Source organism: Mustela lutreola, chromosome 6 (genome assembly GCF_030435805.1).
Source record: "Mustela lutreola isolate mMusLut2 chromosome 6, mMusLut2.pri, whole genome shotgun sequence".
Taxonomy (NCBI): Eukaryota; Metazoa; Chordata; class Mammalia; order Carnivora; family Mustelidae; genus Mustela; species Mustela lutreola.
Genome location: NC_081295.1, coordinates 8,455,718 through 8,476,271, shown reverse-complemented (window position 1 = coordinate 8,476,271; position 20,554 = coordinate 8,455,718). Strand labels below are relative to the sequence as shown.

At 46.2% G+C, this 20,554-nt stretch overlaps 1 protein-coding gene across 4 annotated transcripts in view; it reads left to right on the top strand.

Moving 5' to 3' along the window:
* The first annotated feature begins 5,084 nt into the window (after nt 1–5,084).
* Nucleotides 5,085–20,554, top strand: part of FNDC1 (fibronectin type III domain containing 1) — a 112,654-nt gene continuing 97,184 nt past the window's right edge. For all 4 annotated transcript variants that reach the window (XM_059176631.1, XM_059176629.1, XM_059176632.1 and 1 more), the window contains exon 1: nt 5,085–5,369. In XM_059176631.1, coding sequence (XP_059032614.1) covers nt 5,264–5,369 — 106 coding nt within the window. In that variant the 5' untranslated portion in view covers nt 5,085–5,263. The remainder of the gene's footprint in view (nt 5,370–20,554) is intronic.

Genomic DNA, 20,554 nt, shown 5'->3' with positions numbered 1-20,554 from the left:
ATATACCAAAGCAGGTAAATGAGCTGATTAAAGAAATTATGGTGTCTGCAAATCTCAAGGCACCCAACACCCATTTGTTGAATGAATTAAAGAAACAGCAAACAGGATGTGTGTCACCAATTAATAATCACAAAAAAAACCCCTGAATTTGTTACACAATTACTTTCCACTCATTCCGTCTCCATGTTGGAAACAATAAATGAGTATTTGCTTGTGATTACTAGACTCAAGGCACTGATCATCCAGAATGGGAAATCTAGTCTTTTTCTTTTTTAAGAGGGAGGGAGGGAGGTGGGAAGAGAGAGAGAGAAAAAGGGAGAAGGGAGAAAGAGGGAGAGAGAGAATCTTAAAAAGGTTCCACACTCAGACCAGAGCCCAATGTGGGGCTCAATCTCATGACCCTGAAATCTGACTTGAGCTGAAATCAAGAGTCACACGCTCAACCAACTGAGCCACCCAGGTACCCTGGGGAAGTCTAGTCTTTCCAAATCATGCTTGCAGGAGGGTCTCTTAACCTGAGGATGTCTGCCCGCTGGTTCAATGAATCACTGGTTAAGCATGGAAGGTGTTCAGCACAGCCAGGATCTGGGTGGAGTGGAGCGGCAGCAGGGCCGAGGTCCAGGCGTACCCTTCCTTCCTGCAGGGGCCCATCCCACCAAGCCTGTACTATGAGTGCAGCATGTCCTCCAGCCTGCGTGCACTCAATCAGTTTTTGCTGTGCACCTGTGTGAGTCAGGTCACAGGCCAGTTCCTGGACTACTAGGGGAGCAAACCCAGACATGGGCTCAGCCCTAGTGGAGCGCACAGTCACACGGTGGTGATGCACAACGGATAAACACTTGGAGAACTATAAACACACAGCCGTGAGAAGGGCTTGCAAAGGAAAGTTATCTGGTACTTCAAGTGGGCCGTGCAGTTCGGGGGGCACTTGCCAGCTTGCAGAGGTCTGGGAGACTTTGATAAGAGCTGAGTTGTGAAGGATAGGAAGGAAGGCAGAAAAAATAGGGGAAGGGACCCGCTGGTGCAAAAGCCCTGTGGCAGGAGGCAGCACAGTGACTTGGGGACTGCAAGAAGGCTGGTGGCTGTGTGCAGAGTTATTGTAGCAGGATGGGGGGAGGGGGAGAGGAGAGGTTGGGGGAAGAAGCCCTTCCACTGAGAGAAGAGACAGACGGAGAGCCAGAGCTGAAAAGGCCCTGTCAGCAAAGGAGATGGAGGCATTGTGTAGCAGAAGCAGAGAAGCCAGGACAGTACTGAGTGTTGGGGGCCAAGGAAAGGGTGTTTCCCAAAGGAGGATGAGGTCATGGAGGTGATGCCACTGGGCAGTCATGGGACTATGGCTGAAGCAGGAGCAGAGTACTAGGGCCCTTCTAGGAATGGGGGTAACCCAGGAATAGCTCAGCTACACCTTTTCTTTCAGGAGCGTCATAAAAATAATTACTTAGTTCACGAAGTATGCTAGAGAAGCACATGGATTTGAATGGTACAAAATCATAGGAAGTTTCTTCTGGAGTGACACTTTCATCCAGATTCTGAAGGATGTAAGAAAAATGGGCTCAGTTTGCTTCTCAAATGTGGCCTGAAAGAATTGGTTATGAAACTGATGCAAAAGAAAAAAAAAAAAAAGAATTGGTTATGAAACCGATGCCAAAAAGAATTAGATATGAAACTGATGCGTCCAGGTGGGATGCCTGGGTGGCTCAGTGGGTTGGACGACTGCCTTTGGCTCAGGTCATGATCCCGGAGTCCCAGAATCGAGTCCTGCATTGGGCTCCCAGCTCCATGGGGAGTCTGCTTCTCCCTCTGACCTTCTCCTCGCTCATGCTTTCTCTCACTGTCTCTCTCTCAAATAAATAAATAAAAATCTTTAAAAAAGGTGCCTTTTCTAAAGGGTAAATAAAAGAGGCTTTAGTATTAAATACCCCTCCCCTTGCTGATATTTTGTTGCTTTTAATTCACAGAAGCGTTAGGAGACTAGTCTGTAATGCAAAGAGGGCCGAGTTTGCATAGGGAGTGTCATGATTTGCCTCCTGGCTCTCACAATAACTGTATACACAGTTGGACAGTTATACAAACTGTTTAATCTCAGTCTGTACCTCTGTGAAATGGGAATAATGGTGTGTTTTCCTCCTTCATGGTTCATGAAGGTGAACAAGATCATGCTTTGTGAGTTGAAAAGCACCACATACTTACAGTTAAGAGTACATGAAGCCATAGCAGTCACTCACATTTCAGTTAGAAGGAGGTATAAGAATGTCCTCGAAGGCAGGTTCGGTAGTGGGAGGGGTTGGTAGAGGCTCCATGGGTGTTGTGCACTGGGGCAAGCGGAATGAGAGGGGGTGCCACCCAGGAGGAAAGGGGGTGGGGTTCACTGCTAACAATCTCCCTTCCTCATCACCTTCTCCAGGGCTGGTTTACTCTGGGTAGCATGATACTACCAGTTATGTGTTCCTGGGGGGACGAGGGTCTTGCTGGGCATCAAGATTATGCTGGGCCTTTCTGTGGTTTGCCCTGGAGGTAGCCCACTGGGATGCTGATAGCAAAGCCCCTGTCACCTGTCAGCTGGCCCATGCCATTTCAGAGGTGACCACCAGTCTGTGCCGCTGAATATAGGCCAGGTATGCAGTAGGAGCTCATTAAAGTTTTGCGGAAGTAATAATTAGTTTCCCCATTTCGAGCACCGATACCTGCCTATCTGCATGGGGTCCGAGGCGCATGTGGCTGGTGTGACATGCTCTGTGCTTGGCAGCTCTGTGCCTCTGCTGCACCACCTAACTGCAGCCCTGTTCTGCTCTGGACGGGAGGCGGGGCCGGGGCAGCGCAGGCTGGAAGGCAGCCAGATGTGTGTTTTGCTAGCATAATGCCTCAGCCAACTTCTCCAACTGCCAACCGCAACTCAGAGATGGGGCATTTTGAGCTTTTGTTCCACCCTGGCTTACTAATGCCTTCTCCCCAAACTAGACTTCTTAATTCTGCAGGATTAGAGTGAGCACCCTGAGTGAGGTCTGCCTACGGAAATTACATGCAGGGTTAAAGCCCTCCTTAGGGGAAAAAAGAGAATAAAGTAAGAGAAGGGATAGGCAGCATTTAGAATGAGGTCCGTAAGTTTCACAACTGAAATAGCCCTGTGCTTGGGATTTTAAATTTTTGTGTGTAAGCTCTTTCAGGGAAGGAGCTGCCCGAGCCTCAGTCACAATGTATCCCTAGATTCTAAGACATTACTTGATGCAAAAACAGCTGTTCCACCAAGGCCATATAAAGGAATAAATTAATGAACGTTTTCTCTCCATCCAGCCAAGTTCTGTGCCCACTGACAAGTGGCGGGTGATAAACTGGGATATCTAGCTGCTTCCATTTGCAGCATGTTTGCCTGGGGCCACCAGACAGAAACTTAGAGTAAGGTCTGTGGGTTTTCCTATCATGGCAATCAAAACATTCACAATTAGAATCTTCCACGATTCTTAGGCTAGGTCAGGTAACTGACATCTTAATCCTTTATGTTCCACTGATTCGCAGTATATTTGCACAGAAGAGGACTTGCCTTGGTAGCGCTTTGCAGCGGAAACTAGTCAGAACTTCTGCCCAGAGGAAGCAGGTTTCAGGCAATGATGTATTTATGGAAATGTAACCAGCACTTCTCTCCTATGTCTTCCAAACCTCGAGAAGGTGAATGTAACATTCTACAATGTAATGTAACAATGTAACATTGAAGTGTTGTGTAATTGTCTGCTAACAAAGACTGATCACCATTTGGATGATAAAGAGGTGTCTCTGATCCATCTGTACTGGACACAGGGTGAGTAAAGCACACTTTTATTTGTACTCTCTGCTTGGATCCTGATGCTTTTGCTGAAACTCGAATAGGAGACATCTGGAGGTGCATGGTGTGGTGGAAAAGACTGGCACCTGGGGTCAGATGGAGGGGGGAGGGGCGTCACCTACATTAGGTGGACAAGCCGCATAAACTCTTGGAGCCTTGGTTTTCTCTCTGTAGAGGCAGAGCAGTGTCTCTAAGATTGTTGTGCAAATCAGAACAAAACAGATAGCACTCAAGAATATATGATTAAGCATTTTGAGATGAGACCCTCAGGATGAATGAAGAACAAACCTCACTGAGAAGCGACAGAAACGTTCCCAAAAGGAAGGCTGAAGGAAATAGGGTTCGTAGCTGATCCCTAGGCAAGAGGCACCAGCCAGGGTTTAAGGTCTAGAATGTGCTGTTGTTGCTTTGTTTCAGAGAAGAGATACTGCATTTCTTTTTCATCGGTCCACAGTTCATACAACAATCGCTTCCTCTCTGTGGAACGACACAAAGCTGGTCAAGTTTTGGGGTGTCCGGATGGAGGGCCGGCTCAGGGTTAGGTTGTGAGCTCGAGCTGGAGCAGCTTGGCGCGGAAACCGCCGGGCAGCCGGCAGCTCTGGCGCAGGTGTCCCTGTCGCCTGCAGGGGCGCTCCCAGCCGCTCGGAGGGGCGCGAGGCTTCCGAGGGCGGGAGCGGGCCTCCACAGGTGGGAGTCCAGGACAGAGAGCTCCGAAGCAGTGTTAACACCACCGATCCTAGAGGAGGCCGGGTCCGTCAAGGCCTCGGGCTGGAGACTCCCCGGACTTCAGGACGGATTCTGAGAGCAGGTGATGAGCTCCACAGAAAGGACAGCCTGAGCAGCAGGGTCCGAGGACATCAAAGCCCTCTCTGGGCGCGCGGGGTGTGGGAAGGCCGGGCTGAGCCGCAGGAAAGGCCACGATGTGCAGAAAGAGGTGAAGGGACGTGGCTTCCGTCCCCAGCGTTGAAACCAGGGCTATCGACGGGATCGTAGGTCACTCTTGGGCTTGGCGGCGATTGGAGCCATTTCCCGAGCCAGAAAACGAGACGTTGGACAAAGGGAGGAAATTCTCACTGCCCTGAGAATCCCCGAACTTTCAGAACCACCAAGCGGGGTTCCGGGGCGCTCGGGCACAGGAGCCCCGACGCGGCACACGGTGCCCCTCCTGCCGGAGTCCGCCGCCCCGCCGCCGGCAGGGGGCGCCCGCTGGCGGCTAAAAAGCTCGGCGGGCGGCCCGAGGCCTCAGTACGCGGCGCGGCGGCCGGTGCGCGGGCGGAGCGATCAGCGCTGGGCCAGCGCGCCTTGGCCACCGCGCAGAGCGCGCGCACCCACTCGGCCGCGACGGCAGCGCCTCGGCGCTCCCTGACTCTCTCCCAGCGCCCACCCGGCAGCCGGCCAGCCCAGCCCGCCCAGCCCGCCCAGCCCGCCGCGCACCCCGGGCTCCCGATGGCGCCCGAGGCGGGGGCGGCCCCGCGCGCGCGGTGCCCGCTGCCCTGGGTGCTGCTGCTCTTGGCCGCGCTGCTGCCGGTCGTGTCCCCGGCGGGGGCTCCAGGTACGCGCAGTCCCGGGCTCGGCTGCCCGATTCCCCGCGCCTCCTCGCCGCTTCTCTGTCCACCCTCCGCGCATCACCCACCCTGCCTGTCGCTCCGGGGACCGCCGTCCCGCTCTGTGCTGTGCGTGTCGTGTCACTAACCTGTGCGTCCTCATCGCTCGCGGGTCGCGGCGCGGAGGGGCGGCTGGGGACGCGGGGTCTGGGCACTTGGCACCTGGCGCATGGGAGTCGGGCGCGGGGACACCATGGGTGCCGGGGACCTCAGTGCCCTTGGTTTCAACTTTGCCGTCGAACGCTCCAGAGTCCGGAGACTCGAGCAGTCAGGCTAACTTCCTGGAGAGATTCAGGCAAAGGAAAAACAAAAAAGAAAAGAGAAAAGCGACGCTTTGGCATTGCGGTGGAGGTGGGGGTCTTATTTTTCTTTGCCCAGAATTTCCCTGTGGGCATCCTTTCCTTCAGTTCACCTGCCCGGAGGTAGGGATGCCTGTTGGAGGGTGGCACTCGGGAGACCAGAAGGGAGGCAGGGAGGCAGGACTCTTCTAGAAGCGCACGGGGGGAAAGCTGCGAGCCGCCCCGGGGGGGTGGGTCGGGGGTCAGGTACCCCGGCGCCCAAGCGTCCGCGGCACTCGGACGGAAGCCAGTGGGAACTGTGGAGCTGGGGGAAGACTTTGGTCTTGAGAGGAGGGAGAGAGAAAGTGGGAGAGCCGATCTGGGAGAAGCTTGCCCTTCCCCGAAGACCCAGGGCTGGAGTTGGGAAGGATGCTTTCTTTCGGGGATGAAACGTGAGCCGCGCTCTTCAGAAAATACCAGCGTGCTGGTCTCAGAAGTTCTGAAGGTTTCCTGCAGAGAGTTAAAGTTTGTGGTGGGTTTTTCATCCCTAAGCCTTCGGTGGCCCTTGTTCCCACCTCCTGTGCAGGCATTTTCACACTTGAAACGGCGAGGCTTGTATTGATGCCATCAGTTTGTAGGAATCCAAGAAGTCCACATTTCTGTTGATACTATTCACTCCCAGCTGGGTTATAAAAATTCAGATGTGATTCCAAGGAAGGCTACTTGCTTGATGATGCTATTTAGTGTCCTTATTGCCCTTTTAAAAAGGGGAAATGAGGGACAGTTGGGGGGGCACATCTTGCAGTTCTTTATGGTGGGTACCTCTGCAGCAGGTTCATCTGCATGGTGGGATGCCCAAAGTCATTTCTTCCTAAAAGGCAGGACCAGTAGTAGATTTTGTTTTCCTCTCTTAACAATCTCTAGGAAAGCATTCACTGAATATTTGGTGCAGTAGTTAACAAGAATAAAGCTATTTTAAAGCCTTTCTCTCCCACCTACAACCCATGGCTTCCCCCCCGCCCCCAACTAAATTAAGTTTTCTGCATGTTGAAAGAGTTTTTGTTTCAGAAAATGGGCCGGAGCTGGAAATAATGCTAACCTGGCTTCATGATGATTCCAGCTTTACTCCTGCTGGATTCCTCTGCCACCTGCCCCAGTGGGTTACATTTGCGTGTGCCTGGAGTCAGGGTTCTGTGTGGCAGCTCCCGAAATGCTATGCCCTCGCTTGCCTTCTGCTCTGTAAATTCACTGAGCCATGGAATGTGGGAGCTGGAATGCTTGCTGGCACTTTGCTCGACTGTGTTGACGTGGGACTTGCAGGAAAATGATGATCAGACTAGAAATGGACCAGCACATTTTGAAATGAATATCTACTGCCTTTAAATGAAATAATAGAAGGGAAGGAAGAGATATAATCTGCAGATAGCTCCCCACCGCTGTGAAAGAAATCATGGGGCACATAATTTATTTCATCTGCTCCTCTGGAAGGCTTCCTGTCTGTCCTGCCGTACATAGTTGCAGTCGCTCTTCCAGACTTGGATTCTGGGTCTGATAGCAAGGCCATGGGCACACCGCTCCTTCTCTGGCTGAATCAACACATGGGCCCCACTAGCTGCCTGAGTCAAGCCTTCCCCTGCTCCCCAGACCTTGGGGGCCAGAATCCTTGTAATGAAAGCACCCAGGGCCACTCTAAATGGCAGGCCACCACAGCTCAGAGGAACTTTCCTTAAAACAGAGGAGATTTGCAGGGCACACGAAAGATCAAAAGAAACCCTTTGGTGGTCCATTAAAACATAAACCAAAATAAGCAAGTGATCCCTCCACCATCCATCCCTACAATAAACTGCTAAGCAACCATTGAGATTACAGTGGCACTTGCCAGTCTGATAGACACATATCTCTAAAAATGTGAGGACACACACTCACATATATTTCTAGCAGTTCTCTTAGGGTGGTTATGGGTGACTTTAATTTTTTTCTTTAGAACCTAAATATCCTTTCAGGGAATTTGCAAGGTCAAAACTATCTTCAAAGAAATGGCAAGATACTGTTTTTTTTGTTGTTGTTTTTGTTTTTGTTGTTGTTGTTTTTAACCGTGTTGATGTTTGCTGCAAAGGTAGAAATCTTGGTGGGTGAAACCGCTGGTATTTTAGGGTGAATTGAGGTCTTGGCACCATAATGAACTCATAGTCATTGAAGTGAAGAAGAGATATGCCAGTTTCAGTTAAGAATGTCCTGGTGCAACAGTAAAAATTATTAATTTTACAAATCTCTACCCTTGAATGCATGTCTTTTTAATATTTTGTGGGAAGGAACAGGAAAGGGACATAAATTACTTCTGCGGACTGCCCAAGTTCAGTGATAATCCTGAAGAAAAATCATGAAGAAAATCCTGGCAATCCTCAAGTAATCCTAAGGAAAAGCTCTTGTGTGATAGTCTGAGTTGTGAACTGAACTAGCTTCTTTTTTCATGGAACACCATATTTACCAGAAAGAATGACCACAGACAAACTTGGGTATTTGGCAGACAAACTTGGGTATTTTACTTCTAGTAAAATAACTGATAGTGTATCTTGCCAGTGATAAAATTTGAGCTTTCAGATGAAAATTGGAATTTTGCCAAGTCATCTCCAATATCATTTGAAAGCTTCCCAATGCTTAAAAACTTCTCTAACAATATCGGTGGTGAGATAAATGAATGTGATTGTCTAAATATTGTCTTATAAAAATGTGTCAGCATTTAGATAACTTGCATAACCAAGTGAACCAGTAAATTCCAAGTGACCAATGCATAAAGTTACCAAATCTTGCCTAGCTAAAAGATCCAGCCAAAGTGCAAGAGAGCCCAGTGGATCTTTCATGTAACAAAGTGTGAAAAATTCTTTATACAGTTTCGGATTCTACATCACAACCAACCTTGAAGAAACTGCTACTTGATGAGTTTTGGTGTAGTATCAAAGATTTTCCAAAAAGATTCATGAGGCTGTTAAGATACTTTTCCAACTACAGAGCCGTGTGAAGTTGGATTTTCTTCAGGCACTTCAACTACAACATATTAGAATGGACTGAAGACGTAAGCAAAGAAGAGATCCTGCTGTCTCCTATTGAAGGGATGTGCCAAAGTTTAAAACAATGCCACTCTTCCATTTCTTTTTGTTTTGGGAAACAGTTATTCTTCATAAAACATAAGTTTTTTTTAATGCCAATATGAAATGGCTTACTGCTGCTATTTTAAAATGATTTAATGCATGCAGAGGAATGCATGCCTAGTTTATATTTCTGGTTAGTAGATCACAACAGATAAAACCAACATAAATATAACCTCTGGGAGATGGTCATTAATTTAAGAGTAGACAGGAATCCAGAGAAGAGGAAGTTTGATAGCCACTTGCATAGAAAGGGGAAGTATGTCCTCCATCAAGATGCCTGACTCTGAGACTCAGAGTGGTGTCCTTCACATGCAGTATGGCCAGCCTTGGGCCAGCTAGTCAGTCTCCACTAGTCCAAGTGAATGGAAAGATTCCTTCCAACTCCAAAGTCTTTTGGGGTCTTCCTATGGCCCAATCTATGCCCAGCTCTGCAGGGTTTCCCACCTACTTTTGTCCTCTTTGAGAAGAAAGGATGGATATACCCTTTCCTTTTGTCTTGTGCATTGGAGCCCACCCAGATGAAAGAAATGTTTAATTCATCTACTGAGCATGCAATTTGTTGCTGTGGAATCAGAGGTTATAACAGAATTTCAGAATGATGATTCATGTCCTTGAGGAGTTGTCACCGGATGGTTCCAGAGGTGACATCTGGCCATTCGTATCTCTAGTTGAGTTATAAAGCCCCATTTCCTGAAAACAGGCAGGGGAGGAGGTGAGGAGTGTGTGTGTGGGGGGGGGGGTTGTATTAGTTTCTTATTTATTGTTGTAACAGTTCATCACAAATTTAGTGGCTTAAAACAACACAAATTTATTATCTTGTAAGTCTGGAATTCTGAACTCTGAAATAGGTCTCACTGGGCTAAAACGAAGGGTCATGTTCTTTCTTCAGGGTCTTGGGGAGAATCTGGTCCTTACCTTTTCAGGCTTCTAGAAGTGCCCACATTCTTCTAGCGGCTTCTTCCAGCGGTCCTGTCACTCTGCTCCTTCCCACACTTTACCTTATGTGACTCTGACCTTCGTGTCTCCCTCTTTCACCTATGAGAATCCTTGTGATTCTATTGGACTCACTGGAATAATGCAGGATAAGCTCTTCATCTCCAGGTCCTTTACTTAATCACATCTGCAAAGTTCATTTTGCCAATGAGGTCACGTACTCACAGGTTCTGGGGACTGGGAGATGCCCATCATTGGAGGCTGCTATTCTGCTACTTCAGTTGAGGGTTGGGGGGGAGGCTAAAAGCAACCATTTCGGGAAGGACCCCATCACCTGTCACTGAATGAGGAGCAAACATTGCTTCATTGTTCCTATGGAACTGGGAATTATTTAAGTTATCATTAAGTCTCTTATCAGGACATTTTATTTCAGTCTGAAAATATAGAGGCGAGTATTTAAAGATATAAAAATGAAGAAGAGAAACATACATATATTTACTTGTTAATCCATAGAATATTTACGTTGGAATATATCCAAACCTGAAACTTTAGGTGCCTTTGACAAGAGCTGGGTAGCTGGGGGCAGGGACAGATATTGCTTATTTCTTTTATCAGTTTTAGTAAGCAGATATTAGGGCATATGGATAGGGGTATTGGTTATACATATAAACTAACATCTTTTCCTTCCTTCTAGAATTTATCCTTGTCTTATTGCAAAGAGTATGAATTTAATTCTGTTTTTGGGAATTGTGTTATTATTGATTTTTTTCATTAAGGAAATTTCTCCAGTATGGGCCAAATGGTAAAAATTTAGAAATTTTGAATAAGGAATCTGCCACTGAGAGTTAGGTGACGTCATGAGGAAGACAGATTCCTCCCCCCTCCCCCCACCTTTTCCTCTCGGCCCCGAGGGCGGCCGCGCTTGCGCCCAGAGGCCCTTAGAGGGCGCTGCTGGCCTTGTGGCGGCGTTTCCACAGCCCGCCGGCCCCTTGCACTGATGCCCCGGCTGTGGTGGCTTTACAGAGATAAGAAAATTAGGATAAACGTGCAGTTATCTGCTTTGGGTTTCCCTTAATGTTTGCCTTTTGTCAGCTTTGCTCCTCATTGAAGCTTCCTTCAGACAGTATGTCAGGAAGGACAAATCTTGCGTTAAGATTGGAAATGAGTGCTTGTTAGTAATGATCCCTGGCGAGAGGGAGCATGAAAGCTTAAAGCCAAAGCACAGGTCGGCAGCCCTTGAGCCCTGGGAGACCCCTGGCGTCTCTGCCGGCCCCCCAGAGCTGCAGCAGCTGGAAGACGGGGAGGGACAAGGGACCTTGGAGGAGGACACGGTCCTCTTGAGCACCGCGAGTCAGTTTTGAGTGAGCTGGTTAATCAGTCTCAAGTTTCTCCCGGTTGACCTCCCTCGATGCGCGATCTAAGGCTGATTTCTAAGTCTAGCAGAATAGCTGGAGAGCTGCTTGTGTTATTAATCACATTTTTCGGCCGTGGCCCCTTGTATGTGGAGGAAATGATTAAATTATAATAGCATCATAATCTGTATGGTACACCCTACACAATTCTACTTTCATTTTTACGTAGAGTTCTTCAGTGTGCATTTAAATTTTTTTTTTTTTTAAATACTAACTGGCAGTTACAAGTGCCACGAAGTTTAGCATTCATTTCTGTGTCACGCCATCTGATTTTCGTGACAACCTCGTGAAGTTGGTAACATCCTCCCCTCACCACACAGGAACTGGGTTCCCAGGAGATCGCTGGCTTTCCCAAAACCATGTAGTTTGCGGAATCCCGGGATTTGGACCCCAGTCTTTTAGATCCACATCCTCTGTGCTTCCTCAAGGCTAACCCAGCTCCTGTTTGGGTGTTTGCTGAATTCCCCGTATTTTCTCCTTTGGACTGGCAGTGGGAGCGGGTACCACCACTTTTGATTGGCTCGGAATGTCCTTCTAAGTCTACACTGCAATCACACTGCCATTGGCTGTTGAGAAATGATTCTGTCACACACGGAAGCATGTTGAACTCTAGTAGGGGTTAAGTTCAGATGAGGTTGTAGTGAGCCTGTTGCCAGTTACAAAATCTATTTGGCATTGGGTACAAGCTCAATCTTCATGGCAGGCAGTGTCCCTTCCTTAGTGACTCCTGTTAAAACTTGCCCTTGAGGGAACCCTCCTACACTGTTGGTGGGAATGCAAGCTGGTGCAGCTGCTCTGGAAAACAGTATGGAGGTTTCTCAAAAAGTTGAAAATAGAGCTGCCTTATGACCAGCAATCTCACTAGTGGGTATTTACCCTAAAGATACAAATGTAGTGATCAGGATCACATGCACCCAAATGCTTGTAGCAGCAATGTCCATAATAGCCAAACTATGGAAAGAACCTAGATGTCTAGATGTCTATCAGTAGATGAATAGATAAAGAAGATGTGATATATATGTATATGTATACATATATATACACACATGTATATAGGAATACTATGCAGCCATCAAAAATGAAATATTGTCATTTGCGATGACATGCATGGAACTAGAGGGTATTACGCTAAATGAAATAAGTCAATCAGAGAAAGACAACTGTCATATGATCTCTCTGATATGATGAATTTGAGAGGCACGACGGGTTTGTGGGGGTACGGAGGGAAAAAATGAAACAAGATGGGATTGAGAGGAGACAAACCACAAGAGACTTTTAATCTCATGAAAAAGACTGAGGGCTGCTGAGGTGGGGAGGGGGATAGGAGAGAGGGATGGTGTGGCTGGGTTATGGACATTGGGGAGGGTATGTACTATGATGAGTACTGTGAATTGTGTAGGACTGATTCACAGACCTGTAACCCAAAGCAAGTAATACATTATATGTTAATAAAAAAATAAAGATTAAAAAAATTTTTAAGATTTTTTAAAAATAATTTTTTAAAACAATTTTAAAAATAATCTTTTTAAAGGCTTAAAAAAAAAAAAACTTGCCCTTGAGATCCATGCTCTGTGTCTAGTTAGTTACAGAAACCCTCAGAGTTTAATAGAGTGGTTGTCTGCGGATGCCTGATCCTTATGATGGAGCCTGTCAGCCTTGTGTTGTAACCACAAGGTTCCCAGAATTCAAGTTTGTTTACAGCAGACCATTTAAATCAAGGAACACTGCTGACAGACATTCGTTGTTAATCTATGGGTTTGACAGACATTAGTTGTTAACCTATGTCACCTCATAGAGGTGAGAAGACTGTAAGAGCATTATTAAGGTGTTTGGAACTTCTCAGAAAACAGTATTCTTTAAACACTGGGATTTGTCTTTTAGGGATTATTTTATTGGGTCCCATCTCACCTACATTCGCTTCACCTGATCTGGCTGTTAATTTGCACTGTGTGAGTTTGGGAAGCTCATAATTCTGCAGACTTGTTTCTCATCTACAAAGTGAGGGCATCGGACTATGGACATGGCTAAGGGTCCCTTCTGATGATAACTTTGCGTGAGTCTCCATTTAAAGGGCATCCGTCCATCCATTCATTCAGCCAGTCAGCATTAATACATGTCAGATGCAGAGATACCAAGTCTAATAAACACAGTCCCTCTGTCCAGAAGGCATAGGCAGAGGGGAGTAGGGGAGGGAATGCACACAGTGTGGTGCATATTAGGACAGTCCATGGTGGGGGGAATTGGATGGGACAAACAGGACAGCCATATTTGAGCTGGGTTTTGAGGAGAGGAGTGGCCATTACTTAGGGAAGGAGGGCCAGGAAGGACATTTCAGGTGAAGAACCATGCCATGTGTGTGAGGGCACAGAGGGGCAAAGAGCAGCGTGACAGTTTTGAAGAAATAGGCATTTCTGGTGGATCCTGCAAAGTGGCCCCTGTGGGAATAGTTACATTCGGGGCTAGAAGGACAGCCCTGCTAGATGGTCCAATGACCGTTGAAGGAGTGCGCACAGTGGGAGGTCGCACGGATGCTGAGTGGCGGACAGTGCAGGAGTTAGGCCAGAGGGGAGGGGGTTCTTTTCTACGTTCTGATTTATTTGAGATTTGGGAGGTTTCTCCTTACTTTATAGACCAAGATGATAGCTCCCAACTACTATCTTTGCCTTCGGTTCTATCTGCAATCTTCTAGCATACCACAACCCCATCTTGGAATGGGTTCCAAGTTACCATGAGTCTCATGCCTCCACCTGTGGGTAGATTATAGTTAAGATGGGGGAGCTAAACAGTTGAATACAATGGCTTTGGGGTCAAAGGTGGTTCTGGGGATGGAATTTAGTTTCCAAGGGAGAAAACGGTGTCAGTAATTTTAGTTCATGGGGGCAGCAGCGGTGGGTAACTTGGGAAGGAGAAAATCAATGGATATTATTTATGCAGGCTCTTAGAGTCTAAAAAGTGACACTCTATTCAAAGGCCACCTAAGCATCTACTCGTTCTAGGGGTCTGAAGGCTGTTATGTGGTGGACAGGTGGTTGGTTAGAGCCAACAGACACAGATTGAGAAGGCAACTGTGCTGTCCTTGGCACAGGGTGGATGGCGGGTTCCATAGCACCAGCTCTATGGCTACACTAGGTGGCATTGCAGTGAGCGGTTGGGTGCACCACGATGGCTAGCTTGGGAGGACGCCATGTTTGTCTGGGGTGAAATCCCACTGGCAGTCACTGCAGCCAGAACTCACAGCGCTGGGCAGGGGAAGAGGCCAGGGACCCCGACTATCGGGTGTGGTTTCCTGGGAGCTTGGGAGCAGCAACCTCAGCCAGGCCAGGCAATGGCAGCCTTCTGAAGACCCCGGCCAGGGGCTGCTGTTGGCCAGGTGATGGCTGGGCAGACTGCCTTCTTAGTGGCATAAGATGGTGCATCTTATGACAGCAGAGTTTTATAAAATAAAGTCCCTCTAGAGAGAGGTAATGGTGCCACACAGCTGCTTCCACCTAGAAAACAGAAAGCTTTGGGAAGCCTGTTCCACAGTGAGACTGGTGTGATATGCAGGGCAGTGGCTTGGTTTCCGAGGGTGCATTCGGCGATCCTTTATTAGGAGTCTAGCCTGGCGTGCTCTATTCCTCAAGCATCCGGATTAGGATTTCGGACTCCACTGTAGGCACAAAGGACTATTTCCCAAGAATAGCTTTTTAAAGTGTCATCTTTGAGGTAGTTGTAGTCACTACATGCAATTGTAAGAAAAAATGCAGAGATCTCTTGTATCCTTTCCGCAGCTTGCCACCCTGGTCCAGGCCGCCGTATCGGGATTACTGCACAAACCTCCTCATTGGTTTCCCTGCTCTGGCCCTCTCTCCCTAGACCCTATTCTCAAAACAGGAGTCACAGTGGTTCTTACTTCATGTGATGCATGAAGTCACAGAAATCACAGTAGCTCCCCATCTCTCTTAGATAAAAACCCAAATCCCAACAAGTTTTCAGGGCTACACATAATCATCTTCTATACCACACCCTCCCTCACTGTCAGCTCCAGCTCCTTGGCTTCCTTGCTGGTTCTGGAATGTGCTAGGGACCTCCCAGCCCCAGTGCCTTTGTATTTACTGTTCCCTCTGCCTAAACAGCTTTCCATAAACATCTATGGGTACATTTCTCACTGTCTCCAGATTATGCAACATCTCATGAGGCATTATTGTGACTACTTTTTCCCAGTTTAACAGTGTAATCCTATCCCTACCCCCCACCACTTCTTATCCTGGCTTAATTTTCTCCACAACCTTTAGCCCCACCTGATAGTTCATGTACTTGGCTTTTGTAGTTGATAATTGGCTGTTGTCCTCCATTGCACTATAAGCTCCATGACAGCAGGACATTTTGTTAGTTTTATTCACTGAAGTCTCCTCATTGCCTAGAATGATATGCTGTCTGCAGAGAGAAGATGCTTAATAAATATTTGCTGAATGGTTGGTATTGATGTGTGCTTTCTTTGGTATTGATTACATGTGGTATACAGCAAATATATTTATGTACATGACCCGACAAGAACAGGATACGTGGGGTGGCAAGTGTGGGGCAGTGTCCTGCCTCCATCTTACTGTGACATTGTGAGGTCAGCCCCTGATTTTTGAAGACTGTTGGCTTGTGTTGGAAGTCCATAAGCAGCTGGAGAATTATGTTTCATGGTATACCAGTTTCCAAGTGCTGCCATAACAAATGATTGCAAACTGGGTGACTTTAAACAACAGTAATTTATTCTCTCATAGTTTTGGAGGCTGGAAGTCTGAAATCTGTAGGGCAGGGTCTTATTCTGTCCGAAGGCTCTAGAAAAGACTCCATCCTTGTCTCTTCTTAGTGACTGGTGGTTTCCAGCAATTCTTGATGTTCCTTGGCTAATAGATGTGTCAGTCCATTCTCTTGTCTCCTTTGTTATATGGTCTTCTCTCTGAGTCTTTTTATAAGGGTAGTGGTCACATTGGATCATGGCTAAACTTAATCAAGCATAATATCATCTAAACTAGACTATATCTGCAAAAACCCTATTTCCAAATCACATTCACAGATATTGGGCATTAGCCTCAGCATAGCTTTTGGGGAGACACAGTTCAACCCACAACATATGGTATGCCTACCAACACAATTCTTTTTCAGTAGGTGAAAGAATTCTTGCAGCTTCCAACAGTGGGCCATAGTTGAGCCGTAGGAAGACATGAGTCACTGTGTTGTACTCTGTGCTGAACTGTCAACCCAGAGTTCCAAAGACCTACGCACATTCAATTCGCCTAATTCATAGATCAAACCTGGCTGAATCCTTCATTCATAAAGTAAGTCTTTAAGTAATTAACTCATATCTTCTGTGACCAGTGACTATGCTAGGCTCTGAGGCACAGGGATACAAAGACTTAATAATGAAATCAGGATTGATGTAGCAATAAATAATGGCATTGAATGTGATGTGTAGCAATATAGGATCATCTAGTACTTTCTAATTAACTTCTACTCATCAGATATGGAGTTAAATTCCAAATGTTTTTATTTTATTTTTTTTTCAGTGTTCCAAGATTCCTTGTTTATGCACCACACCCAGTGCTCAATGCAATACGTGCCCTCCATAATACCCACAACCAGGCTCATCCATCCCATCATCCCCTCCCTTCCAAAACCCTCAGTTTGTTTCTCAGAGTTCACAGTCACGCATGGTTCATTTCCCCCTCTGATTTCTCCCAATTCACTTTTCCTTTCCTTCTCCTAACGTCCTCCATGTTATTCCTTATGTTCCACAAGTAAGTGAAACCGTAAGATAATTGACTCTCTCTGCTTAACTTCTTTCTTTTTCTTTTTCTTTTTTTTTTTTTTAAGATTTTATTTATTTATTTGACAGACAGAGATCCCAAGTAGGCAGAGAGGCAGCCCGAGAGAGGGAAGCAGTCTCCTTGCTGAGCTGAGCAGAGAGCCCGATGCAGGGCTCGATCCCAGAACCCTGAGGTCATGACCCGAGCTGAAGGCAGAGGTTTAACCCACTGAGCCACCCAGGCACCCCATGCTTGACTTACTTCACTCAGCACAATCTCCTCCAGTCCTGTCCATGTTGATACAGAAGTTGGGTATTCATCCTTTCTGATGGAGACATAATACTCCTTTGTATATATGAACCATATCTTCTTTATCCATTCTTCTGTTGAAGGGCATCTTGACTCTTTCCACAGTTTGGTGATTGTGGTCATTGCTGCTATGAATATTGGGATACACATGGCCCTTCTTTTCACTGCATCTGTATCTTTGGGGTAAATACCCAGTAGTGCACTCTTTCTGTGAAGTTGGCATTATCCTGGTCCCCAAACCAGGCAAAGACCTATCAAAAAGGAGAATTTCAGAGCAATATCACTGATAAATATGGATACCAAGACTCTCAACAAGATCCTAGCTAATAGGATCTAACAGTACATTAAAAAGATTATCTACCATGAGCAGGTGAGATTTATCCCTGGATTGCAAGCGTGGTTCAACATTCGCAAATCAATCAATGTGATAGAAGAAATCAATGAGAGAAGAGAGAAGAACCACATGGTCCTCTCAATTGATGCAGAAAAAGCATTTGACAAAATCCAGCATCCATTCCTGATTAAAACTCTTTAAAGTATAGGGATAGAGGGAACATTCCTCAACTTCATAAAATCTATCTATGAAAAACCCACAGTGAATATCATTCCCAATGGGGAAAAGCTGTTCCCTGTGAGATCAGGAATGTGACAAGGATGTCCACTCTTGCCTCTGTTGTTCAACAAATTCTGAATGTTTTTACACTGATATACATAAAATTATAAGATTAGCAGGAGAAATCAGTAAATTTGTGTGAGGACTTTTCCTGCTGGTCTCACCCGAATATTCACTCAATCTTTATTTTTTTCCTGTTCAATAAAATTTGGGATGCACCACTATCTTTCTCTTATCTAGACTATAGTCTCTAGTCGAGACTTCTAGATGATGAGGTGAGGCAGCCTTGCTCTCTCACAGACTATCTAATTTTGGACATTCTTTATGTCATAGGAAAATGACATGTCCTTTTTCTGTTGTAACATGTGCCCTGGCCAGCTATGTTTTTTCACATTTCCTACCCCATCAAACATTTGCCTTCTATTATTTTCTGATAGACTGGGAGAATTAAAACCTCCTTTTATGGTTCATAACTCTCCACACATGTACCTGCAGATATCTGAGCAAACCAGGGCCAAGGGGAGGAGAAAATAGAGGCAGAGGACACTATGCTCCTCAATTGCCCTGAGACACAGGCTAATATTATTTTATAGTAGTGTCATCACCACATTTTGACTCAATACCCGGAAGGAAGAAGTCTTGGAGATGAGACATGGGGTATTGTCTGAGCAGCTTACGTGTCTCTCTCGAGGAACATGAGGATTTTGAACTAAGAGTCTCTGGGATGAGTTCTGTGGGGTCCACTGATGCTCTGAAATTATAAAGAGTTTTTATTATAGGAAACAATTCAGAGCATTCTCAGGGTTAAAGGGCAGGCTGGATTAGACTCACAGAAACGCCTTGATTAAATTTCCTCTTAGAATTCAAGCTGTGAGACTCTTAAGCATAGGAAACAAACTGAGGGTTGCTGGAGAGGACAAGGGTGGGGGGATGGGGTGACTTAGTGATGGAGGGCATAAGGATGCAATGAGCACTGGGTATTATATAAGACTGATGAATCACTGACCTCTACCACCGCAACCAATAAAAGTTATATGTTAATTGAATTTAAATAAAAATAAATAAATTTAAAATAAGAATTCAAGCTGTGGAAAGCACTGGTTAGGTCTCCCACACATGGGGGAAATCTCTGACAAAGACCCTCCTTGAATCTCACCAATGTCGTACTTTGCTCTCTGATCATCCTGACTTGAGAAAGTCTTCCTTTCCTCACCCTCTGAGCCCTGATAATGTTCATAATTAGTAGCATTCAGTAGATATTAAGTGTCTGATGCCCTTATTCTTTTTTTCATGCATGAGTACAGTGCTTCCCTCCAAAGCCTGAAGATCACTGCCTTCCTTGCACAGCTGTGAATTTATTCACTTGTATTCCCAGAGCAGCAACTTGCATACTAACTCTGTGTCACCCCGCTGAGGAGCACATTCACGGAGATATACCTTTGAAGAGGGGGGAACGTGAGGAATTTGAAGACTGTTTTAGGCACAGAATAGATAGGCAGATTGAAAAGGGGAAGTTGACCAGATTACATAAATTTCCTTTTAACTTTTAAGATTTTAAAATTTAATCCAAAGACTATTTCCTGAGGAAAATGAAGACCCCAAGTCCACTCCTGCTATGTGAGGAGGGAGAACTGACTAAGAGCCCAGGTACTGGAAATTATGCCCAGTCATTTTCTATTGGGTTTTAATTGGTGACATCATCCCCTCTGTGGCTCTTCTGCCTCCCACATTAGTTGAGTGCCTTATGATTTTCTTTCACATTTTATTGTTGCATCAGTCCTGGAGGATAGCTGTAGAAGAGGAAGTAATTCAATTTTATATTTTCCAAGAGAAACTTTGATGACCTATTTCTTTTGTTTTAGGCCCTTCTTACTGAAAGACTTTCCACTTCTGTCCTCCAAGATGCAACTTTTCCCTTCGTTCTCCTCTTTATAACTAACGGTTCAAATTAAACTGTCTTCTTTCCAGTCATTCTTCAGATATCTATATTCTTTGGGTCCCACTGGAGATATCTTGCACACTGTTGGACACACTGAAGTTCAAAGGAAAAGCCGGGGGGCCTGGGTGGTTCAGTCAGATAAGCATCTGCCTTCAGTTCAGGTCATGAATTGGGGGCCTAGGATCAAACCCCTCATCAGGCTCCATGCTTAGTGTGGAGTCTGCTCTTCCCTTTCCCTCTGCCCTGCACCCTAGTCATGCTTTATCTGTCTCTCTCTCCCTCAAATAAATAAAATCTTAAAAAAATAGGAAAAGCCGGGGTGCCTGGGTGGCCCAGTGGGTTAAGGCCTCTGCCTTCAGCTCAGGTCATGATCCCGGCGTCCTGGGATCAAGCCCTGAATTGGGCTCTCTGCTCAGCCGGGAGCCTGCTTCCACCTCTCTCTGTCTCCCTGCCTCTCTTATGATCTCTCTCTGCCTACTTGTGATCTCTGTCTGTCAAATAAATAAATAATCTTAAAAAACATAAGAAAAGCCAGGACTGGAGTTATGAATTTGGGAGCCATGATTTTATGGATGGCATTTGCAATCATGGATTAGATGTGCTAAGGAGGGAGAGAAGACAAAGCGGGGTGCATGCAGAGAAGAGAGAGGGCCAGAAGCTGGACTCTGGAGTACTCTAACATTTGAGTTCTGGCAAAGGAGACCAATGATGTGGAAGAGA